The sequence below is a fragment of the Vidua chalybeata genome, chromosome 6 (genome assembly GCF_026979565.1).
Source record: "Vidua chalybeata isolate OUT-0048 chromosome 6, bVidCha1 merged haplotype, whole genome shotgun sequence".
NCBI classification, from domain to species: domain Eukaryota; kingdom Metazoa; phylum Chordata; class Aves; order Passeriformes; family Viduidae; genus Vidua; species Vidua chalybeata.
In genome coordinates this window covers 1,344,215-1,369,498 of record NC_071535.1, presented here as the reverse complement: position 1 = coordinate 1,369,498, position 25,284 = coordinate 1,344,215, and the positions used below count along the sequence as shown (strand labels likewise).

Here is a 25,284-nt window from a genome sequence, read left to right as displayed (position 1 = left end):
TATAGGAATTTGATAGAATAACCTGGGATTAATCAGACTCAGGAAAAACTGGATAAAGAGGTAATGTGGGAATATGCCATGGGAGCCACATCCTCTGCTTACTTCTTATTCTCCAACATCTCCTGCTCTCCAGCAGGATGAGGAATTAGGAGCTATTTCTGTCCTGGGGGTCAGGGAGGGAGCATTGGATCAGCCTGGATTGGATGAGGAGATGGGCAAGGATTTATTGGGAATATTGTGTTTGAATCTGAATTTCTGACATTTGGCTCTGAGGTTTTGTTGTCATTCCTCAGCTCAGGAATGTTAATTTGCTAGGATTTACATGGGGATGAGGTGGGGAGGGGGAACTGGGAGTGGAAAACAGCTTGGAAGAAGGAAAAGGAGAGGAAGAACTTGGTGTGAAAAGAAACCTCAGTGTTTTAATTGACCCAGCAGACAGCACCAGCCAGCCCTGAGGAAAAGCCACATCCCTAAATCCCTGCAGACACAAATTCCGTGAGTCACGGCATCATAACAAAAATAATAATAATATCCCCTCACGTTTTTATTTATAGAAGATGATGCCTGGGAGCTGCAAGATGTTGAACAAAGTCTCATTAAAACACTCCAGGTGGTTTTTTTTTTTCCTTTTCCCTCCCTGCTCTGTGGCCCTGTTAATGCTGTGATGGGACCACAACAAGAAGAACCCATTAAATAAATGAAGCTCAGCTCCTTCCCAGACCCAGTTTTATTATTTTCCACTTATTTCTGTTAAATGGGAAAAGCTCTCCTTTAGAAGGAAAAAAAATCTCCATTCCAGTCTTGGATTTATCTTTGCTGCAAGTGATGCTGAGTTGAGGAGCGAAATATGAGAGAAAAGCAGAGTTTGGGTTGACTTGGTGTGTTTATTTCTCAGCATTTTGCCTCATTTCTCTCTCACGTTGGCTCATTTTGCTGTTGTGGGTCAGGATTTTCACACAGCAGCTGAGGAGAGAAGGGAATCTGCTGGAAATAGAAACTTCCATGCCAGGCAGAAGAAGCATTTGGTAAATGGAGTTCCCATCTTGTGCCAGGTGCACCCCAAATCCCAGGATTCAATAATAATCCCCCAATCCGACCCAGAAATAAATCTTCCCTCAAAACACCAGCAGGGCTCTGGGGAAATTTTTACCTTTAATTTTTTCTGAATTTCAGTCTTTATCCGAGTGTGCCTTTGTTGTCTGTGCTTCACTCCATGAATGAAGCATCTCCATGAAATTTTCCTGGATGTTTTCCTATTTTTACAGCTGCTGGCCACTCACACCTGACTCCAAGGGTGGAGAGGGACTTGGGACAAGGAAGGTGTGGATGTGATGAAGGAGGCCACGGAGCTGCTCCAGGGCTAGAGCCAGGCTGGGAGAGCTGGGAATGTTCCCCTGGAGAGGAGAAGGATCCAGGGAGAGCTCAGAGCCCCTTGCAGGGCCTGAAGGGGCTCCAGGAGAGCTGGAGAGGGACTGGGGACAAGGGATGGAGGGACAGGAGCCAGGGAATGGCTCCCAGTGCCAGAGGGCAGGGCTGGGTGGGAGATTGGGAATTGGGAATTCCTGGCTGGAGTGAACAGGGCAAGGGGAAATGGCTTTAAGCTGGAAGAGGGTGGATTGAATGGGATCTTGGGAAAGGAATTCCTGACTGGGAGGGTGGGGAGGAACTGGGATGGAATTCTCAGATTTGCTGTGGCTGCCCCTGGATCCCTGGCAGTGCCCAAGGCCAGGTTGGACAGGGCTTGGAGCAGCCTGGGACAGTGGGAGGTGTCCCTGCCATGGCAGGGGTGGGATGGGATGAGATTTAAGGTCCCTTCCAACCCAAACCATTCCAGGATTCTCTGATTCCAAGGTGTCTCCTCCATCCAGTTAGAGAGGAAAATGCTGGACAACATCCTTGAAGGACACCTGCACATCAGATTGGGACACGGGGAGAGCCACAAAAACATTTTCCAGGGCTTAAAGTCTAGGGGACTGGCAGATTTGGGAAGGGTGTCAGGCTGCGTGAGAATCATGGAACCACAGAATTGCTGAGGTTGGAAAAGTCCTCCAAGACCATCGAGTCCAACCATTCCCAGCACTGCCAAGGCCACCATGTCCCCAGGTGCCACATCCAGGGGCTTTAAATCCCTGCAGGAATGGGGACTCCATCCCGTTCCTGGACATCCTGTTCCATTGATTCCCTCCTGAGCGACTTCTCCCATTCCCATCTTTTATCGGATCCCTCCTTCCTTGCCATTGTAACAGCAGCACATTTTTAATTCCCTTTGACTCTGCCTGTGTGACTTTCACCTTCTGGGAAGTGGAAACCTCACCCTCTGAGTTAATTTTTCCGAGGGGTGGGATTCCCTGTCAGTTGAAATAGAAAATAATGACCGTGCTCAACAGAAGCACAAAAGCTCTTCCCGGACAAAAAGCACTCCAGGGAAATCCCTTTGTAAGGCCAGGATTGCTGGAAGTACCTCTGGATTATCCCTTTAAAAACTGTGTGTGAACTGTAGGCGTGGCTGCTAAAAGAAAATTAAGGAATAAAAGTAGGAGGAAGCTCAGATTGGGAAATTAATGAACTTTTGTTGCTTTTTTAATTAAATAAAAATCCCGGGATTTTGTTCTCTATGCCTGCCTTCCTTCTGCTTTCCTGTTCTTTATCCCTAAGCTTTTTTTTTGGAATTTCCCTTGGGATTTAGAGGAGTAAAGGATAAAATTAAGGCTGGTTGGACATCAACACTTCTGGAATGTCCCCAGATTCCATCAACTGAAATGTGAGCAGGGCCCCCATGAGCTGCTGAGCACCAGAGCCTGGGAAAGGCTCTGGAATTTTATTGGAAAGGTGGAACTGGGGTTTGGTGGCAGCAGTGATAGTCGTCACCCAGCAGGTCACTCCTGGCAGGAGGGTGAGCGATCTGGATCTTGTGGTCACTGCCTGGAATCTTCTGGGATTGGTCAGGAATTCTAATATCCTAAAATGTTGGATTTTCCATGAAACTGGCACAAGGAGCTTTTTTTTTTCTTTAATTCTTTCTTTCCTCTCTGTATCCTGGAAAGGGCTCCCAGGAAACAGAATTGAATAAATTTCGGGATGTGGGTCTGGCACGTGTGGTCACTGCCTGGAATCATCTGGGACTGGTTGGGAATGCTAAAATCCTAAAATGTTCGTTTTTCCATGGAATTGGCAGAAGGGGCTTTTTTTTCCATCCTTTTTATTTCTTTGTGTTCTGGGAAAAGCTCCCAGCAAGTGAGAGAATTGAATAAATTTAGGGATGGGGGGTCTGGCACGTGTGGTCACTGCGTGGAATCATCTGGGGTTGGTTGGGAATTCTAAAATGAAAAAATGTTGGATTTTCCATGAAACTGGCACAAGGAGCTTTTTCCCATCCTTCTTTTCCTCTCTGTATCCTGGGAAAAGCTCCCAGGAAGCAGAATGGAATAAACTTCAGGATGTGGGTCTGGCACATGTCTGGAATAATCTGGGACTGGCTGGGAATGCTAAAATCCTAAAATGCTGGATCTTCCATTATATTGGAGAAGGAGGTTTTTTTTTTCCCCCATCCATTTTTTTCCTCTCTGTATCCTGGGAAAAGCTCCCAGCAAGTGGGAGAATTGTATAATTTTTGGGATGTGGGTCCATGGTGGCCTTGGCAGTGCTGGGATAGCACCTTGGCTCGATGACCTCCGAGGGCTTTTCCAGCCTTAATAATTCTGATTCTCCATCTTATTTCCTGGCTGGAGAATTCCAAAGGCCTTGGCGAATATCCACAGGCATCTCCTCCATGGAGAAACGCCCTCTGTGATGGGATTTCCAAAGGTTTTAACCAAGCAAACCTGATCTCCTCACCCAGGATGTTCCTACAGCCATAAATTCCCAGTGTGCTCCTTAAAAGTTTACAGCTCTGGGAATGAATATGGGGAAAAAGTGGAGCTTTGGAATTGAATAAATCCATTTATTTTTATTATCTGCCACAGGCTCAGGCCTGTGAGCTCTTCCGAGGCTGGAGGGTCATGGATGAGTTCATAAAAGGCTCTCCTATAAAAACGGAGATGGTTTATTGATCCTTCTGCCCTTTCATTAGGACTTTCCAGAATTTCTGTGAGCAGGAATTTGATTTTGAAGGGAGTTTGCTGCTCTGGAGGATCTCATGAGGAACCTGTTGGGCACCATGTGTCTGCAAGGATTTATCAGAAGGGACTTCAGGAGATGGGATTCATCTGATTCCTCTCCCTGTGTTCAGGTGGACACATTTTTCCCCATTTTGTCCTGGGGGTGCTTAGGACAGTAGCTGGACATGAGCCCAGGTGTAGCCAGGTGGGAAAGAGGCCAAAGGCACCTGGATTGGATTAGGAATTGTGTGGGAGCAGGAGCAGGGAAGGGATTGTCCTGATTATCCCCTGTGCTGGAACTGCTGGAGCACCTTGAGGGCTGTGTCCAGTTCTGGACCCCTCAATTCTGGAAGGACATGGAGGGGCTGGAGTGTGTCCAGGGAAGGGAAGGGAGCTGGGAAGGGGCTGGAGAATTCCTGAGGGAGCTGGGAAGGGGCTGGGGAATTCCTGAGGGAGCTGGGAAGGGGCTGGAGAATTCCTGAGGGAGCTGGAAAGGGGCTGAGCCTGGAGCAAAGGAGGCTCAGGGGGGACCTTGTGGCTCTGCACAGCTCCTGACAGGAGGGGACAGCCGGGGGGGTCGGGCTCTGCTCCAGGGAACAGGGACAGGAGGAGAGGGAACGGCCTCAGGCTGGGCCAGGGCAGGCTCAGGGTGGGCAGCAGCAGGAATTTCCCCATGGAAAGGGGGCTCAGGCCTTGGCACTGCCCAGGGAGGTTTGGAGTGCCCATCCCTGGAGGTGTCCAAGGAATTCCTGGAGGTGGCACTCAGAGCTCTGGGCTGGGGACAAGGTGGGCATCGGGCACAGCTGGGACTTGGTGCTCTTTTCCAATCTCAGTGATCCTGGGATTCCACTGGTGACAAGGATAAAAGTTATTCTCACTCTTGATTGGCAGAAGTTATTAATTACTAATTGTTTTGGCAGGGTTTGTGCTGGACTTTAAATATTGTTTTAGATCCCGGCTGATAACACGTGACAAGGTCTGGGTACTTTTACTAGCATTTTATTTTTGGCAGTGAAAAAGTTGAATTTTTCCAAGTTTTTTCTCCTCTTGGAGGGGGAGGAAACCAAGAGGAGAAGGATGAGTTCACAGTGGTTTCTTCTGATGTTCCCAAGGTGCTTTGCTGCCCTTGAAATATGTTTTAAGACACTTTTCCTGCTGCTTTAAGCAACTGGGACTGGGATTTTTTAGGTCTTTGCCCAGTCCAATGAATAATTTTGGGAATTTCTATAGGATCCTGATGTAGTTTTGAGGTATTTAAGGGTGGGAGAAAAAAGTGTTGGAGGGAAATGCATCTCATACTGGAAGAAATCCAGGCTTTAAGGAAATCCTGAGCTCCAACAAAGCTTCTGAGCCCCCCCAGAAGCAGGAATAGGGATAATCCAGCATGGAAACCTTGGGAATGGGGGGTTTGTCCAGGACTGGGAGAATGGCAAAGTTTCATGTCCAAAGAGGGAAGATTTCCAAAGGGTCACTTTGGGACAGGAAAACTCAGCAAGACTTTTTTTTTTTTTTTTTGGACAGCTTTGGCACAAGAATTAAACTTTTTTAAGGCCCTGAAAAACATCCAGCTGCAACATTCCAAGGATTTAAAATTTATTTGGCAAGTACAGAGCTCACTGGGGGTTGTGGTAGCTTCTCTGAAGGGTTTAATTTCTATCCCAATCCTTCTCTGGCTTTGACAGGACTCCTGAATTCCCATTTTCTTGTGGGGTGGGGCAGCCCTAATCTACTGCTCCAGCCACACATCCATGCCTTGGCGAGCTGGGATTTTGGAGCTTGGGAAATATTTTAGCTTTTTTCCCCTTTTTCTTCTGCTTGGGGTTTTAAAAGTGACAAAATTCCAGCTGCTAAGTTGTCCCTGTTTCTTCTTGGTCAAATTCCTGCAGTTTTTGGAATTTCACCCTCACTTGAATGTGTTGGAACCTCATCCATGATCCGTCATCTATATCCCCTAAAAATCAGGGAGGAAACATCTTTCCATCAGGAAAAATGGAAGGACACAGCAATTTCTGTCTCCAAACACAATCACACCACTGGGACAGCTCCTGGTTTTTCCTGGGAGCTGAGGGTGGGAGATTGTGAAATTTCCATCCCTGGAGGTCTTCAGCCCTTGGAAAACCTGGTGTGAGCTGGAGATCGGAGAAGGAACCTCCTGAGCTCAATCCCACTTGGATATTTCTTGGAATTACAGAATGGTTTGTGCTGGAAGAGATCTTAGAGATCATCTCTTCCCAACCCCCAGCGTCTTTCCTCCTGGAGCCGCCGATTTCCGTAGAATCTTTCCTTCTAAAAGCCGTTAAAAGAGGAACCACGCTGAGTTTCTCCCCCTTTGATCTCACCTTCATCTCTTTAACGGATCAGATCTGGAGCAAGTTGTAAACTGAAATTTTCATCATTCAAAGGAATCCAAACCTCCCCCTCCTTCAAAAGAGCAGCTCCGAAGGAGCCGGGAGCTAATTAAGCCGAGAACACGGAAAAACGGGAATAAAAAAAATCCTTTTCTTTGCAAAATTAGCAGCAGTTTCTAAAAGTAGAGACAAAACCTGAAGTCTCTCCATGGGATTTGCATTTAAATTGGAAGTGGGAATGCATCTGGCCTTGGAGGTGCCAAATAATTACTTGATATTAAAAAGTTTGGAGATGCTTTAGGAGAAGACGTTTGACATCTTAATTGTTCGGTGAGCTGCTGGAAGTTCAGGATTTCAAAAACTTCCAGCTCAAACCGTGTTGACAGGAGCAGAACGAGCTGGTGCTGAAATGTTGGGAATGTGGAGCTTTTTTTAGCTGGAATTTGCTTCAAGCCTGTCTTGGGATGTGAAGGGAACACTCGGGAAGCGGCATTTTCTCAGTTATCACAGAGTTTTTTCCTCGTGGATTGGGAAGTGTTGGAAGAGGCTGCTCAGGGGTGGGATGGAGTCACAATCCCTGGAATTGTGCCCAAAAAGTGTGCATGAGGACATGGTGACCACAGAGGTGGTACTGGTTGGTGCTTGGACTTTCAGAGGACTTCTCCAATCTGAACAATTCCATGATTCAAAATGCCCAGTTTAAGGAATCTGAATTTTGTGAGTGGTCCAAGTTGCAGTGTCATCCCTAAAAACTCTGACTATTTATTTCATTACTCTCTTTTTTAAATGTTTTTTTTTTAATTATTTTTGATTTCCTTCCAACCCACACTGGTCCTTATGACGGGAATTGCATCCAGGTCTGGGCGTCTCAGGAAAAGGAAGGTGTGGATGCACAGAGCTGCTCTGAGGGATGGAGCTGCTCCAAGAGCTGGGAATGTTCCCCTGGAGAGGAGAAGCTCCAGGGAGAGCTCAGAGCCCCTTGCAGGGCCTGGAGGGGCTCCAGGAGAGCTGGAGAGGGACTGGGGACAAGGGATGGAGGGACAGGACACAGGGAATGGCTCCCAGTGCCAGAGGGCAGGGATGGATGGGAGATTGGGAATTGGGAATTCCTGGCTGGGCTGGAATTGCCAGAGCAGCTGTGGCTGCCCCTGGATCCCTGGCAGTGCCCAAGGCCAGGCTGGACACTGGGGCTGGGAACAGCCTGGGATCATGGAAGGTGTTCCTGCCATGGCAGGGGTGGGATGGGATAGGATTTATGGACTCTTCCAACCCAAATAATTCTGGAATTCTGTGCTACACTTTGATTATGCAGAGCTGATATCCACAAACTCTATTGCTTGGGGTGTGGTTTTGTTCTTCCATTCATAATTAAGTTTACAATTAAGCCAGAAATCTGTAATTTCCTCTCCATTATTTTCCTCTCCAATATTTTCCCGGTCGATGACAGCAAATGCGAATTTTTGGCAACCACAAATCTGAGTTTTTCCCATTTTTTATCCACAGAACAATGACAAAATGTATTTTCATATAAAGAATGAAGTTTGATGACCACACTGGGATTATCATCAGTGAAAAGGATCTTTTGGACAGTTGTTAAAGTCTTTGGGTAATGGAATTTAAGGGAATCCTGGAGAATGTTGAAGACAGACCCAACTTTGTTGCCCACAGCAAAAAATAAGCAAAAATTTGATGTCTCTTTGGAGCTTGGGATAAAAACTTGGATTTTCCTTCTCTTGATTTGATAGCAGTGGACAAGTTACTGCCAAGACAGCAGGGAAGGATTTCTGTGTGTTTATTTAGTGGGAATGAGGGGTTTGGGCAGCAAATGGATCCATTTAGGCTGGAATTCCAGATGAAAACAAAGATGGACTGCAGGGCTCTTCCCATGTGGGGCACTGGAGCAGATTTTGTTGTTCCATCCATTATCACATCATTCCAGGATGGTTTGGCCAGGTTGGATGGGGCTTGGAGCAACCTGGGATAGTGGAAGGTGTCCCTGTTCATGGGGTTGGGACTGGATGATCCTTTCCAACCCAATCCATCCTGGAATTCTGGGATCTTCGGCCATTTCCTTGCTGTTTCTCTGTAATCCATTGTCCTTAAAAACAAATTGGAGAATCTTTCCCAGGATCACAAACTCTTTTTCCCACCTGTGAGAAGGAAACAGGAAGGGATCAGGAACACCTGGACACCGGGAAAGGTTTCCTGGCTTCTCTGACCCAGCCCACAGTGAGATCCAGGAGATCACAGAATTCCCAGTGATTTTGGAGGACCCTGGAAGTGAGGCGGGGCTGGGAATGAAATTAGTGGAATATGGGAAATTTCCCACTCTGGGTGCTCAGGAAAAGGGCCAGGCTGGATTCTGAGCTCTCCAAACCTCCAACATCTGCTCCAAGACCGTGCGGGGCTCCACATCTGCCAGGGTGAAGTTCTCTTGGTCACTGAACGGGTCAAAACAAAACCGCTGACAAAAAATGAAGGGGAAAAACCAAAATTACTCCAAACCTCCTCTGGGGAGGGCACAAAAGGTGCCTCAGGGGGGCTCTGGCTGCTCAGTGAAGGTTAAAACCAGAAATTTGGAGTTTTGCTGCTCCATGGCCCTGCTGGCACACATTAAACACGGACAGAACCATCAGCAACCACAAATCCGAGTGTTCCTTGCATCCTGCATCCACTTGGGAAGCAGCCAGGGGTCCATAATTCTCCTGTCAAAGCCTAAAAATGGTGCAGAAAATGGTGCAGAACTTGATGTATTTAGTGGTGCTGTTTGAGCCACTGGAAATTGGTGAGGCAGGAACATTCTGAGGCATTAAAGGAAAATTCGGGGTTGATAAAGGGAGGGGGGTGGGGAAAAAATCAACAGAACCTGATGAATGCAAATAGGCCTTGCTTGAGATCCTGAACTGCATTTTATTACTTTGAAAATATAATTAATGAGGGAGGGCAGGGACTGTTTGTGAGGAGTTTGAGGACAAAAGTTGTTTCATCTCGGGTTGTTTGATCACATCCTCATTCTTTGGGGCCTCTTCGGAGCGAGGCTGGCACTTTGCTGAGTCTCAAAGAACAGTTTCAGATTTATTTGCACTTTTGCTGCTCCTTTGCAGCTCTGTGTGCTGATGACATTCCCAGAAATCCGCTGGGAGGGGTCTGCAGCAGCATCTCCCACATTTTGCTGGTTAATCAGAGAATCCTGGAATGCTTTGGGTGGGAAGTGACTTTAGAGATGATTCCATCCACCCATTCCATGGCAGGGACACCTCCCACTGTCCCAGGCTGCTCCAAGCCCCAGTGTCCAACCTGGCCTTGGGCAGTGCCAGGGATCCAGGGGCAGCCACAGCTGCTCTGGCAATTCCAGCCCAGCCCCTCCCCACCCTCCCAGCCAGGAATTCCTAATTCCCAATATCCCATTAAATCTCTCTTAGTTTATAACCATTCCCCCTTGTCTCTGCCCATGTAAAAACCCCTTAACCTTTAATTTCTCTTTTATTTCCGTGTCTCGCCCCATGGAAACTTCGCAGCGATGCCTAAAATGTAACTGATACCGCAGGGACAAAATCCATGGCATGGCTCAACCTTCTTGGCATTTTGGAATGCCCTCCTGGAAATTTCCTCCTGGAAACGGAGGTCCAGGAATCTACAGATGAGGAAAACCCAAGCCATTGTTTTATGGGATTGCTGGCTGGAGGAAATGATACAAAACCCCCTTTTCCTTCACCTGGTGGGTTTGTGTCAAGCTCAGCTCAGGTGTTCCCAACGTGGTGGGAATCAGGAAGCTCTGAAGGGATTTTGGAGACCTCATCCAGAGTCATGGAATGGTTTGGGTTGGAAGAACTTTGAAGACCATCCAGTTCCAACCCCTTTCTGCTTGCAAGAAACAGCTTTGACCCAAACTTTGAGGTTCTGTCCCCTTTTCTTACCTCGGAATTTGTGCTTTTCCACAAAGGAAAGTTACCCTGACTTCCCCTGCTAGACTTTGTTCAGTTCTAGGCAGGAGAAACTGCTGAAAATTCAGAAATAAAAATAGTTTATTGAGGTTATGAGCAACTAATTTGGGCTGGTCGTGCCCATCGAGTTCTTTTTTTGGTTTTCCCCTGCCTGAAAAGGATCTGCATAAAATATTGAGGGGTTTTTGTGTGTGTAAGCATTGTTTGTGCTGCTATTTCCACACACACACACACACACACAAAAAAAAAAAAAAGCTCAGCTCGTGCCTCAGAGTTTAATTCTGTGGCAGTTTCCAACTGGTTCATCCTCGTGATTCCAACTTGGTAGTGCTGATTCCTGGGAATTGGCTGAGAATCTCCCAAGGGAAGGAGAGCTGCTCAGTAGAGAGAAGTGCAAAAACTTCTGTCTTGATTAAAGCCATGAAACTCCCTTAAATAAATATAAGTAAATGAATAATGTAAATAAATTAAATAATAAATGAATAAATAAAATCAACCAGTTGGATACTTTAAGATGTGGTTAGAACTGAGGAGCAGCATCTGAAATGACGCTTTTCCTAGAAAAATATCAAATTTTCCATTCTCTCCTTAAAAATGTTGCCTTCCTCAATGGAAGAAGCCTCTCCTACCCTGTGGGACTGAGGGCAAATAGCTCAAATTCAGGCTTTCCTCCCCCCACCTTGAAAAGACAGCCTAATAAATAAATGTGAATTATTTTCCAAACTCTGGAAGTGTTAATTATTTTCCACGTGGTGGGAGTGTTAATTCTTTTCCAGCATGGAATTTGCAAGTCCTTGTTTAAGGAGCTACTGAATGACCAAAGTTGAGTCTGAATTAGCCAAACTGAGTCTGAATTACCAAAGTTGAATCTGAATTAGCAAAATTGAGTCAGAATTACCAAAGTTGAATCTGAATTAGCAAAATTGAGTCAGAATTACCAAAATTGAATCTGAATTAGCAAAACTGAGCTGGAATTAGCAAAACTGAGTTGAAATTAGCAAAACTGAGTTGGAATTAGCAAAGTTGAGTTGGAATTAACAAAAATTCCAAAATTCCAAAATTGCATCTGAGCTCACATTTTCACCACTCGTGGATGGATCAGGTAGATTTTTTAGTATGCCCAAAGTATGGAATCTCTGGAACCTTCCAGGGCCTGAAGGGGCTCCAGGAGAGCTGGAGAGGGACTGGGGACAAGGGATGGAGGGACAGGAGCCAGGGAATGGCTCCCAGTGCCAGAGGGCAGGGATGGATGGGAGATTGGGAATTGGGAATTCCTGGCTGGGCTGGAATTGCCAGAGCAGCTGTGGCTGCCCCTGGATCCCTGGCAGTGCCCAAGGCCAGGTTGGACACTGGGGCTGGAGCAGCCTGGGACAGTGGGAGGTGTCCCTGCCCATGGAAAGGGGGGAATGAGATGGGATTTAAGGTCTCTTCCAACCCAAACCATTGTGGGATTCTGTGAAATGGATCCGTGACCGAGGGAATGGGGAGAGGAACCCAGGGAATTGTGAAACCTCTCAGTAGAAATCACCAGAAATGGTGGATATCAATATTTATCTTCAGTACTTCTACCCAGCCTTGGGATTTGTACAGTTTCTAACCAATATTTTTGTTTTGGGACCATCCAGATGGAAAAAACCACTTGGATAAGCCCATAAACATACTTTGGCACAGCTCTATAGGGAATAAAAAGGGATTTTGGGATTGTGTCAGGAGCATTTTAGATTCAGTTCATCAAAAAATCTCTGCCCTTGAAAGGTTAAATGGCTGATCCAGAAACATTCTCCCAAAAAAACCAGTCAGGATCATCCCAACCCTCAGCTGATGTCAATGGGGGTGATGTTTTGGAGAGTTCTAGGTTCATTTACAGAAAATTGAGGTGAGCGAGATGCAGGAATATTTCACTCCTGGAGACTCGGGATGGAATGCCAGGATAAGATACTCCTTTATCAGGAAGATGGTGGGAAATGAGGTTTTCCAGAGCTGCTGTGTCCCTGTGGAGATTATCCTTCAAACAATTCCCATCTGGAACCCTGAGATTTCCTTATCTCTGGCGGGAGGTGGGGAATTAATTGGATTTGTAGTGGGGGCTTGGATAGTCTTGGATGCAGGAGAGATTCCAGGTGGATTGGAGGTGACCCCCCTGGTTGTAGCAGTGATTTTAAGGTGATATTTCCCTTTTTCTGGTGCTCTGACAGGGCAGGGGTGAGGAAAAGCCTGGAAATCCCTCCAGAGTTGGAAAACAACCCTTGGAATATCAGGAATTATTTTGGTTGGCAGCAGCTCAGCCTGATTTAGGTGCTGGGACTTCCTATTTTTCATCGTGGAAAAATTGTCCATGTGTTTAACATGTGCTTTGGAAGGTCCAAGGGTTAGGGCTAGAAATTCCACCAAAAAATCCCAGAATTATTGGGGTGGGAAGAAACCTTCAGGTTCATCTTATTCCATCCCATGAGCAAGGACACCTCCCACTATCCCAGTTTTCTCAAGCTTTGTCCAACCTGGCCTTGAGTTTTTCCAGGGATGGAGCGTCCATTGGCTCTCTGGGGAACCCGTGCCAATGTTTCATCCTAAAAATGAAAGAAATAAAAATCATAAAATCATAAAAAAATTCTGGCTGATATCTCGTTTATTTCCATACCAAAAAAGCTCAGCTCGTGCCGCAGAGTTTAATTCTGTGCCAGTTTCCAACTGGTTCATCCTCGTGATTCTGAGTTGGTGCTGTTCAGATTCCCGGGAATAAAATCAAATCCTGTGGCTGCAGCCACTCTACAAATCATATTTAGGCCTCCAGTGAAGCCAAATTTCTACTCTATTATAGAAAATTGCTCTTCTTTGTGTGTTTCAGCCTTAAAAAAAGGACGCTTTTGGATCACCCCCGACCCGTACCACAAAGACGACAACATCCAGATCGGGCGGGAGGTGAAGATCTCGTGCCAGGTGGAAGCCATCCCCTCGGAGGAGCTCACCTTCAGCTGGTTCAAGAACGGGCGGCCCCTGCGCAGCTCGGAGAGGATGGTGATCACCCAGACCGACCCCGACGTGTCCCCCGGCACCACCAACCTGGACATCATCGACCTCAAGTTCACGGATTTCGGGACCTACACCTGCGTGGCGTCCCTCAAGGGAGGCGGCATCTCGGACATCAGCATCGATGTCAACATCTCCAGCAGCACGGGTGAGGGGGAATTCCCTGGGGTTGGGTTTGTGTGGATGAAGGCACCCCGTGGTGGGGGAGGTTGTGTGGAGGTCTCCCAGCACATTCCAGGGGCTGCGGGGAACTGGAGAGGGAATGTTCGTCAGGAGTGGGCGACAGGACTCGGGGAATGGGTTCACACTGAAAGAGGGGAAATGTAGGTGGGATATTGGGAAGGAATTCCTGGCAAGGAGGGTGTCCAGAGCAGCTGTGGCTGCCCCTGGATCCCTGGCAATGCCCAAGGCCAGGTTGGACACTGGGGCTTGGAGCAGCCTGGGACAGCGGGAGGTGTCCCTGCCACGGCAAAGGAGTGGGATGAGTTTTAATCCCAAACCATTCTGGGATTCCCTGAGACTCAGTCAGGGGCTGAGTTGCTTTGGTCAAACAACAGAAACCGGAGGAAGTTCCCCGTTGGATCATTTTTGGTCATGGAGGTGCTCGGGGGTGGAGCTGCTCTGGAGCCAGGCTGGGAGAGCTGGGAATGTTCCCCTGGAGAGGAGAAGCTCCAGGGAGAGCTCAGAGCCCCTTGCAGGGCCTGGAAGGGCTCCAGGAGAGCTGGAGAGGGACTGGGGACAAGGCATGGAGGGACAGGACACAGGGAATGGCTCCCAGTGCCAGAGGGCAGGGATGGATGGGAGATTGGGAATTGGGAATTCCTGGCTGGGCTGGAATTGCCAGAGCAGCTGTGGCTGCCCCTGGATCCCTGGCAGTGCCCAAGGCCAGGTTGGACACTGGGGCTGGAGCAGCCTGGGACAGTGGGAGGTGTCCCTGCCATGGCAGGGGTGGCACTGGGTGGGATTTAATGTCTCTTTCATCCCAAACAATTCCATGATTCCATGGTTTTACTGTCAAGAAAAGAACTGGGAGGATTCTTAGAGGAGAAGAGCCAGCTTTGGAATGATGGATGAGCATTCCATGCAGACTTTGTGCAGCAAACAGTGCTGTGTCATTCATCCAGTAACTACTGAATTCCCTGGACTTCCTTGGGAATCCTTGGGAAAACTGATGGGATTTCCTGGACACATCCATTAGCTGGCCATTCCTATCAGCTCGCCACAATCCCTGCAGGAAATGATGAATTCTGTCACCCCTTAAACTTCCTGTCCCGGAACCCTGCAGAAAATCAGGAAAGGGGGAAGAAATCGTGGGATTTGAGCTCAGCCTTTTGCAGCATCCTAAAAGGAATTCTGCTCTTGGAATGACTTCATTACCCAGCCAAGTGGAAGCTGAAATAGTTGCAGTGCTTTGAAGGTCATTACTGATTCATCAAGATTCATTACTGCTCTGCTAATTAGGAACAGAAGGCCCAGGCACAAACACATCTCCCAAATGCCACGACTTGCAGGGGTTTATTACCTTCCCTCTGGATGTCTGGGATGGGGGGAGTTTCCTCTTCCTGATGTTTGTACGGCTCCTCCTGGAGTGGGGCAGGAGGGGCTGTGTCAAATCCTAAGGAAGGAGGAAATCCAGGAATTCTCCAGGAGGTTGGGAATGGACGTGTGGCTCTGGAATTGCCCTTGTTTAGCAGGAATATTTTTTTTTTTCCCTTGACATTTTCAGCAGGGAAAGCACGGATTTATGTCCTGAGTATCTTATATAAATGGACCTGAAGTAATCCCCTTGCTGCTCCCCCCATATCTCAATAAAATAGGTCAGTGAAGAGTGGGAATGAGACTCAAACGTGGAAATATCTGCCCTAGAAAAACCCTGTCATCCATAAAACCCACCCTGGGCAAATGTTGCTGAGAGCCAAGCTGGGTTTTTCGGGATATGTGGGATCATGTCATGGAAACCTGGAGGCAGAAGATGCTAAAAAAGCAACAAGATGTTAAAATAGCAATGAAAACCTCAATAAAGTGGGGTTGTGGTAAGCGAAAAAAAAGAGGTGGATTGGAGGGTGTCAGCCTGTGCAAGGGATTTTTCTCTCTGCCTCAAATATTGGATTTAAGCAGGAAGAATTAGCTTTGGGATTGGGATTTTTTGCTCTGTTCAGGACACTGTTTTTATTCCCAAAAATCAGAATTTATCCCTTCTGGCTCATTCCCTTTCCACCTTTTCCCTGGAGACATCATCGAGCAGGGAAGAGATTTGTTATTTTGGGGTATTTTCCTTTATTTTCTGGTGTTCCTGCTCTGAATTGCCATGGGAAGGTCTGGAGGAAGCGCTGATCCCTCTTTTCCTATGGGAGTCATTCCCGTGGCTCATTCCCACCCCGTGTGGGCACAGCCAGATGTCCCACATGGAAAAACATCAAATTCCTGCCCTCAGGAGGAGTCTGAGGATGTGCTGAGCTTGTACCACCTTAGGATGGGAACATCCCGGAGCAGGACACGAATTTTGGATGAACACAAGGCCTGGAGGCCTCCAGATCTCATGGAATCATGGAATTATGGAATCCTGGAATCATGGAATTATGGAATCATGGAATCATGGAGCTGTTTGGGTTGGAAGGGATCTTTGAGTTGGAAGGGCCACCTTCTGCTATCCCAGCTTGCTCCAACACTTCCAGGGATAAATTTGGCTTTCCATAAGCTCTGCTAGGTCCGGGCGGAGAAATTCTTGGAGAACTGCTCCATGTGAGGCTCTGCAATATGAAAAGGGCTTCCCTGTCAAGCTAATCAGCTCTCCATGAAATAATGAATTAATTAAAGCTGCAGGCTGCTGTTCCAGGACCTGCAGCCTTGATCCAGTGCTGCCACAGGAGTCCTCTGGTCCTCCTGTTCCTGCTTTGATGAGACATAAAAGAGACCTTGATTCCAGCTCGAAATGTTTATTGGAATCACAGACGTTGCATAATGAGGATGTGGGGTTTGGGAGGTAATTAGTGGCTAATTAAGATATTTGTAAACCTTAAGCACCAGTCCAGAGAGGTGCTTGATGGCAGAGGCCTTTGGTTATTGCAGCAAATGGATGGGTTTGGTGAGCCCTTATCCTTGGAATTTATCTTGGGAAGGAGCAGGGAGCAGAAGGGACAGAAAAACGCTGTATTTTGTTGCAAATCTTTGTCTTTCATAGTTCTGGTTTCGTGCTTAATGTGCAGAGTTTTCCTTGTTGATTCCATCCTTGGGAGCCCCTTGCTGTCCTGCTCTACAGCACAATCCCTTGGGGAATCTGGGATAAATCCACCCTCCACGGATTGATCCCAGCAGGATTTCTGGGAGCTGACACCCTCTGTGTGGCAGAGTCTCTTTGTTCTTCTCCAGGGGGCTGTGCATGGACTCCTCATCCCGTGGTTCTCCTCATCCATGGATGCTCCTCAGCACGGCTCCTGCAAAAGCGCTGGAATTAATTTCCCTAATTTCCTGCTGGCTCTGCATGTTCTGGGTTTTAAATGTTCCTCTTTCCTCCGGCTGCAGAGCAAGGTGGTGGCTTAGGGCTTTAGTGCTGTGTTCCAAGCACTGATCTTGGAATTATTTCCCTGCCTGGGCAGAATTTTTGTCCAAAAATCAGGATCATCCCAACCCTCAGGACTGGACCCTTTGTCCAAGGCCTCACCATCACTTCAGGGTGGGAGGAAACAGCCTCAGGGGTGGGTTAAATTGGATCTTAGGGAAAATTCCTTCTCAGAAAGGATGGAAAAGGCAGTCCAGAGGGGTCCCCTTCCCTGGAAATGTTAAAAAAACGTGTGGATGTGGCACTCGGGGCCATGGGTTGGTGGTGACCACGGTGCTGGTTGATGGTTGGACTTGGTGATCTTGGAGGGCTTTTCCAGTTTAAAGGATTCTGTGATTCCATAAAATCCATGGTGGATATTGTGTTCTTATGTGCCCCAGAAAACATGGAATTTCCACTCTGGAATTGGGACCTTGCCTGGGGAGACACAGGAACTGGAACGATGGGAAAGCACCCATGAAATTCCAGCCAGGAATTCCTGACAGGCCGCTCCATTTCCCTTCCACTTCAGGGCCTTGATGGACCCTCTTCCGTGGGGAGGAAAGGGTAAAGGAAATTCTCCTAAGTTTTCTTGGCTTCAGCTGCTTTTCCAGGCATTTTCCTGGATCAGCAAATCTCCCCCCGGGCTCTTCTCTCACCTCTGGGTCCCCTCCAGCAGCAGCTCCTTGGTGTTTCCCAACATTTCTCCCAAAAAAACAGAGCAGCTGAGCAGTTCCAGCCTCTGTTTACAGACAGAAGCAGCATAATTATCCCTCAGGAATAATTATCCCTTGCTGCCCTTCCCGGGTGGAATGATCTTGCTCAAATCTATTTTGTGCCCCGGCTCAGCCCTGTCTAAACTCCAGCACCACGTCAGGGCGTGAATCATGAGCTGGGCCCAAACCTCAGCTCTCAGGCACAGGGTGATTAATCCCGGCCACTCAGCCCTTCAAATTCATAAATATTGCAGGAGGAGGACACACAAATAACTTCGTTCTCCCTTCCAGCCAGCACAGCGTGGACTCCTCAATATTCCTGAGCCAGGCTGGGTTTGAATTCCTTGGATGATGTGAATTCCAACAGCTCCTTGGGAGATTCTCTCTGGGTGATCTCCAGCTTGGATGATTTCTTGATGAGCTGCTCAAACACTCCTTTGCTGGGCTTGATCCTAATTATTAGGGTGAATCCGTGTGGAGTAGCCTGGCCGCATTATCCCGGGATTTTTTCCCTGTCACTGACAGGGGTCGCTCCAAGGAAATGGTTTCCTGAAGGCTCCCAAGGACACAGAAGTGCCAGCAGCCCCCAAAATCCCCAGGGAAGAGCCCAGCAGTTGTGAGGCCACCACTTGTGGGGGCTCCTTGCCCACCTGTGATTGTCCTGGAATCATGGAATGCTTTGGGAAGGGATGTTGGATCCCATCCAGCCTCCATGGGCAGGGACGTTTTAATGGGATCAGAGCGCCTCTGAAGGATTTCTCTGTCTGCAGCTCCTTGCCTCTGCAAACGGCTCTCTGGCATTTAATTAATCTCTCTGATCCGTTAATTAAGCTGGAATTTGATCCATCAGGACTTCAGAGAGCTCGAGTAGGACTAACAACACCCAGAATACACAAGGAATAAACAAATTAGGCTCAGGAATTTTGGTGTTTTGTTTTTTTTTTTTTTTCCTTGGAAATGGCTGTCTTGTCCTGTCCCTGTTCTCCTCTAGACAGTGCTGGATCACGGATCCTCTGGAATTACACTGGAACTGCCACAGGAGAGCAGCTGGAAGAGTTCCTGTCTGCTTTCACTCTCTCCAGCAGCAGGAATGTCTGTCTAGGGAGCAGAACAAAAAAATCGGAGGGCAGGAGAGCAGTGACCTCCTGCCACCTCACCTCGTGCTGGATCAGCAGCCCAGGGAGGCCGAGCTGTCTGAGATATTTTATTTAAAACCAGGGTTGGGCAGAGATCAGCAGAACCTGCTCACCACGGGCCACTGCCCACTCACAGGGTGACAACGTGGCTTTAAATCGGTGCTGCGGGAGTGTCACCAAGGCTGTTTGCTCTCCAGGTGTCACCAAAGCTTTTAGTTCTCCAGGCTTTGTTCTCCAGGTGTCACCAAAGCTTTTTGTTCTCCAGGTTCTGTTCTCCAGGTGTCACCAAAGCTTTTTGTTCTCCAGGTTTTGTTCTCCAGGTGTCACCAAAGCTTTTTGTTCTCCAGGTTTTGTTCTCCAGGTGTCACCAAAGCGTTTTGTCCTCTGAGTGTCACCAAAGCCTTTTGTTCTCCAGGTGTCACTTTTCCAAGTGTCACCAAAGCTTTTCGTTCTCCCTGTGTCACCTCCACTTCAGGAAACTGCTGAGAGTGTGAATTTATTTTAAAGCCCCTTGGTGCAGGAATAAGGGAACATTTCTTGTTTCCAGTTAGGATCAGGAAAAAGCATGGATTTGTCCTTTTCCAGCCTGGGCAGTGGACTGCAGGACTGAGGGAACATTTATTGTTTCCACCTAGGATTTGGGTAACTTTTCATTCTGCAAAGCAAGGACAGAGCCGCCCTTTCCTTGGAGCAGCCTCTGGAGCTGCAGGAGCCCTCGGGAAGAGGCTGAGCCCTCCAGGGCTCTCCTTGTGCCACAGCAGCACCTGCTGGGAGACAGCAGCTGGCACAGCTGGCGACACCCTGCCCACCTGCCTGGCACCCCTCGCTGCCCATCCCACTGGCAGCATCTTGGCTGGCACATCCTTGGCTCATCCCTGCTCCTTTCCTCATGGATTTGAGCTCCTGGACCCTCCTTTGCCCACTCATCTTTGCACAAGTGGTGGAAAGAGAGGAAAGGGCCTCAAGTTGTGCCAGGAGGGGTTACTTGGATATCAGGGAGAGTTCCTTCCTGGAGAGGGTTCTTCAGCTCAGGGCAGGGGTGGAGTCCCCATCCCTGGAGGGATTTAAAATCCCTCTGGATGTGGCAGTGGTGGCCGTGGAGCAGCTGGACTCAATGATCTCAGAGCGTTTTCCAACCTGAACAATTCCATGATTCCCTGTTTCTAACCTTGCTCACCCAGACTCACCATTCCCTGCTCTGGGGTCTCCCATAATCTTGGGGGAAAAAAAAAAAATTCCAAGTTTCATTTTCTCCTCAGTCCTTTTGAGGTGGATTGCTCCTGAAGACAAATCACACGTGCCCAGGCTGTCAGTGCCTGCTGTGTCACTGTTCCCCAAAAACAGATATTTATTTTTTTCAGCCGGTTGCTAATTCCAGCTACATTTGCCAGTGGAACAGACAGCTCAGAGCTAATTAAATACCTGTGAGGTTGTGACAACAAATAGCTGGACTGAAAATGGGAAACCCTGCCAAAAACCCTGCAAAGGTCTGGGTTTTTTTCTCCCCCTAATTAGAGAGTGGAGAATCCCCCTATTTAGAGAAATTAGAAGGTCTGAATTTGGGGGAGCTGGAGCCATAAATGGGGTGGGGACAGAGAAATTCTTGGCGGGACCTCATTGCTTTGGTCACTGTCCCTCAAATGTGCCCCAGAGGTGCAGCCAGGCTTTGGATTGATGGCAATGCCCCTGGAATTGTTCATCCTTGAGCAAAGGTTTGGAGCTTTTTTTCCTGCTAATTAGAGAGTGGAGAATCCCCCTAATTAGAGGGTCTAAATTTGGGGGAGCTGGAGACAAAAATGGGGTGGGGACAGAGAAATTCTTGGCAGGACCTCACTGTTCCTCAAATGTGCCCCAGAGGTGCAGCCAGGCTTTGGATTGAGGCAATGCCCCTGGAATTCTTCATCCTTGAGGAAAGATTTGGGGCTTCTTCTCCCCCTAATTAGAGAGTGGAGAATCAGGATCTAAATTTAGGGGGAGCTGGGGCCATAAATGGGGTGGGGACAGAGAAATTCTTGGTGGGACCTCACTGTTCCTCAAATGTGCCCCAGAGGTGCAGCCAGGCTTTGGATTGATGGCAATGCCCCTGAATTCTTCATCTTAATGGATGGCCTTGTCTCTCCTGTCCCCTCTGCTGTTTCCAGGAACAACAGGAATAAATCCCGGGAAGCATAACGAGCTATCAGCTGCCTCGCAGTGACAGGCACTGCAAAATGCCACGGGAGACGAGGAGTCGGGGATTTGAGGGGATCTTTCCATCTGGGACACTGACAGAGCCTTTCTTATCAGCTGTCACCACCCTCGTGGTGGTGCTCCTTATCTCAGCGAGGTGCAGCTTTTTGCTGTGCTGTTATCTCTGCTTTTTCAGGAAAAACTGATGGAAAAAGAGGGGGAATTATTGCACTTGCACGGGGGATTTTTGTCCCGGATCTGCTTTTTTCCCCCCGCCGAACTTGGACGTGCTTCTTGTGTTTTTCCCAAGTTCCCTGCCTTGTCCCAGCTGGAATGGCTGATTCCCAGGTTGGGATTGGATAGCTCAGACTGCGATTGGATAGCTCAGACTGGGATTGGATTCCCAGGCTGGGATTGGAAAGCTCAGACTGGGATTGGATTCCCAGGTTGGGATTGGATTCCCAGGCTGGGATTGGACAGCTCAGACTGGGATTGGATTCCCAGGCTGGGATTGGATTCCCAGGCTGGGATTGGATAGCTCAGACTGGGATTTGATTCCCAGATTGGGATTGGATAGCTCAGACTGGGATTGGATTCCCAGATTGGGATTGGATTCCCAGACTGGGATTCCCAGGTTGGGATTAGATTCCCAGGTTGGGATTGGATTCCCTGGTTGGAATTGGACAGCCCAGACTGGGATTGGATTCCCAGGCTGGGATTGAATTCCCAGGTTGGGATTGGATAGCTCAGACTGGGATTGGATTCCCAGGCTGGGATTGGATTCCCAGGTTGGGATTGGATTCCCTGGCTGGGATTGGACAGCTCAGACTGGGATTGGATTCCCGGGTTGGGATTGGATTCCCTGGCTGGGATTGGACAGCTCAGACTGGGATTGGATTCCCAGGTTGGGATTGGATTCCCAGGCTGGGATTGGATTCCCAGGCTGGGATTGGATTCCCAGGTTGAGATTGGATAGCTCAGACCCTTTGCTCTCACTCAGCCTGGAAATGTTGGGATGTGGAAGAGGCTGCCAGCACCACGAGTCCAGGGATAGATCCACAGGGACAATTTCCAGAGGGAGAACTCCCATCCTGGCCCCAGCTGGGGCTGCAGCAGAGCTGTGTGGGCTGGCACAGGGCTTTTCCCTCGGGATATCGGGATCACAGGGATATCAGGGATCTCATGCCAGGGCTGTGACCCCTCAGCTCTCGTGGGCAGTGAATCCCTGAGCCAGGGCAGGCTGTGATTCCCAGGGAAACCTGAGGAGCATCCATGCAGCTGGGAAAGGCTTGGATCCCAAGAGTCACAGCCAGGAGCAGATCCACTGCACAGGCTGGAGAAGGACAAATCCAGGATTTTTCCTGATCCACACAGGGCTCTGTCACGTTTGCCCTCAGCTGAGAAGCCACAAGTCAGGAGAGCTGGAAAATCCAGGGGGAGGCTCCTAGCTGCAGACCTTTCCCTATAAACTGTATTTTCCTTCTTGGAATAGCACCTTTCTCCCACTTTGGTCCATAATTTCACAGTGCTCCAGCTCCCCTGGGAATTTTCCTGTGCTCAGAACCCGCCATGGCACAAAACCACATAACTGAGAATTAATAATGTTTTATTCATATTGGAAATGTTTTATTAAGCAGTTGTTGTTTATTTCTTTTTAATTTTTCCTGGTTTTTTTTTTAAGTATAAAATAATTTTTCCTTCCCTGTGGAAAAAGTTCTTCCCATGTCTGCCTGTCCCACCTGACAGGAGCTGTTAAAGCCTTCAAAACAGCTGAAAGCAGCACTTTGGCTCCTGTGAAAGCCCCAGATTTCAACTCCAAATTCCTACCAGGCTTGTCAGGGCTGGTGACACGGAGCAGATCCCAGGGGAAAGCTGGAATTGCTTCTCACGGGGACGAGTTTGTTGTTTCTGTCCCTTGGGGGTTGAAAATTGCTTTGGAGTATTTTTCCTGCAGACAGGAGGGAGGTGCAGGCTGGGTTTTGTCAGCCCTGGCATTGCAGGAAAGGAGCTGAGAGAAGGACAGGGACGAGAGGAAAAGCTCCTGGAGGGGCTGTTTTCCCTCAGGGAATGTCTCTCCATGCTTCAGGACGGGAGATCCATGAGGAAAGATGAGTTTTCATGAGGCACCAAAGGAAAAGGAGGGTGGGCAGTGTTTAAATCAGGATTTTCCATCTCTCCACCCACCACACAGCATTCCAAGCGTTTTCCAAGCAAGGCTGGACACCTCCCACTGTCCCAGGCTGCTCCAGCCCCAGTGTCCAGCCTGGCCTTGGGCACTGCCAGGGATCCAGGGGCAGCCACAGCTGCTCTGGCAATTCCAGCCCAGCCAGGAATTCCCAATCTCCCATCCATCCCTGCCCTCTGGCACTGGGAGCCATTCCCTGGTCCTGTCCCTCCATCCCTTGTCCCCAGTCCCTCTCCAGCTCTCCTGGAGCCCCTTCAGGCCCTGCAAGGGGCTCTGAGCTCTCCCTGGAGCTTCTCCTCTCCAGGGGAACATTCCCAGCTCTCCCAGCCTGGCTCCGGAGGGGCTTCAGCCCTTGGAGGATCTGTGGATTCCTCTGGATTTGCTCCCACACATCCACATCCTTATCCCGTGTCCTTGGCCATCACCAGCTCACTGTGGGGTGCTTCTGCTCCATGGGGCTGCCCAACTCTTGCTGGAAATAATTCCAGTATCCCTTTTGGAATTGTTAATGCCTGTCCCCATGGAATAAACACCACTTTGATGAACCTCCCGTGACAGATCCCAGCAGCATTTTGGGGCCAGGCCTCCAATTCTGAGGTCATTTCTCAGTTGCCACACTCCTTCCTCATCCACAGCCATTTATCCATGGGCTGGATAAAAAATCAGCAGCCAGGTTGTTCTAAAAAAATGCCATTTAGCACCAAATGATCCTTTAAAGGAAAGCAGAGCTGGCAGTGGGGAAGTGAGTGATGGTGGGAGGGCACTGGGGAGCACTGGGGCGGTGGCAGGGACACACAGGGAGGGCACGAGTGTCACAGCAGGGCTGGGAAATCTTCTCTGTGTGGCAGCACATTCTTCTCTCTCTCAGGATTTTTCATAGAGCAGCACAGAAGAAAAAAAGAGAAAACAATTTCTATTTCTGCTCCTTGTTTTTCCCATGTGGAATGTGTTTGGAGAATTGTTTCCCTGGGGTGATTGCTTGGTTGGGTTCTGGTGAGGATTGTTTGGGGCTGGTGGCCAATCCAACCCAATCCAACCCAATCCAATCCAATCCAATCCAATCCCAATCCAACCCAACCCAATCCAACCCAATCCAACTCAATCCAACTCAATCCAACCCACCTTTGGCTGCACTCTCAGAGAGGGGCACGAGTTGGGAATGAGTTAGAGATGGGAGTTAGAAAAGCAGGTTTGTAGTTTTAGTATCTCCTTTAAATAGTATATTAATGTATTTTATCATAGTTATAATAAAGAAATCATTCAGCCTCCTGAGCTGGAGTCACACATCAGCATTTCTTCCCACCACGTTCACCTGCATTTACAATACTCTGAAGCTCTCCAGGCTGCTGAGAACTTCACCCCATAAAAGTGGGAGCTTCCCATGGGTACAACCCACGCGTGGCCGTGGATAAATTGCCTTGCCATGGATGATCCCGAGCAGGAAATCCCTGCACGGTGCCTGACTGTTGACCCCCTCTCCTTTCCCGCTCCCCAGTGCCCCCCAACCTGACGGTCCCTCAGGAGAAGTCCCCGCTGGTGACACGGGAAGGGGACACCATCGAGCTGCAGTGCCAGGTGACCGGGAAGCCCAAACCCATCATCCTGTGGTCACGGGCGGACAAGGAGGTGGCCATGCCCGACGGGGCCCTGCAGACCGAGAGCTACGACGGGATCCTGCGGATCGTCAACGTTTCCCGGGAAATGACCGGGACCTACCGCTGCCAGACCAGCCAATACAACGGATTTAACGTCAAACCCCGAGAGGCCTTGGTGCAGCTCATCGTGCAGTGTGAGTAAAACCTGATTTCCCTCAATTTTCTTTTTGTTGTGCCGAGAAAAAGCTGATTTATTCTTCCCCTAAACAAACAGCAGCAAGAGTCTTATGGCTGTTACATATTTGATGGGGGGTTGTTTGTCTCTGTAGTTCCCTGAATCCATGAATTCCGTGTAAATATGGGAGTAAAAATGACATAGGAGTCTCATTTCTGGTAAAAAAAAAAAAAAAAAAAAAAAAAAAAAAAAAAAAAAACAAAAGAAAGCCAACCAAGTGTGAGGCAATCATTATTTTCCCCACAGCTTTGGATTCCTTGACACACGAACAAGCAGATGAGATGGGAGGACATA

The 25,284-nt window shown here is 48.5% G+C and overlaps 1 protein-coding gene across 1 annotated transcript in view; it reads left to right on the top strand.

Moving 5' to 3' along the window:
• Positions 1-25,284, top strand: part of MDGA2 (MAM domain containing glycosylphosphatidylinositol anchor 2) — a 202,464-nt gene that overhangs the window by 110,040 nt on the left and 67,140 nt on the right. Inside the window, exons 7-8 of the mRNA XM_053945724.1 lie at positions 13,235-13,564; positions 24,656-24,949. Of these exons, the coding sequence (XP_053801699.1) occupies positions 13,235-13,564; positions 24,656-24,949 (624 nt within the window). The remainder of the gene's footprint in view (positions 1-13,234; positions 13,565-24,655; positions 24,950-25,284) is intronic.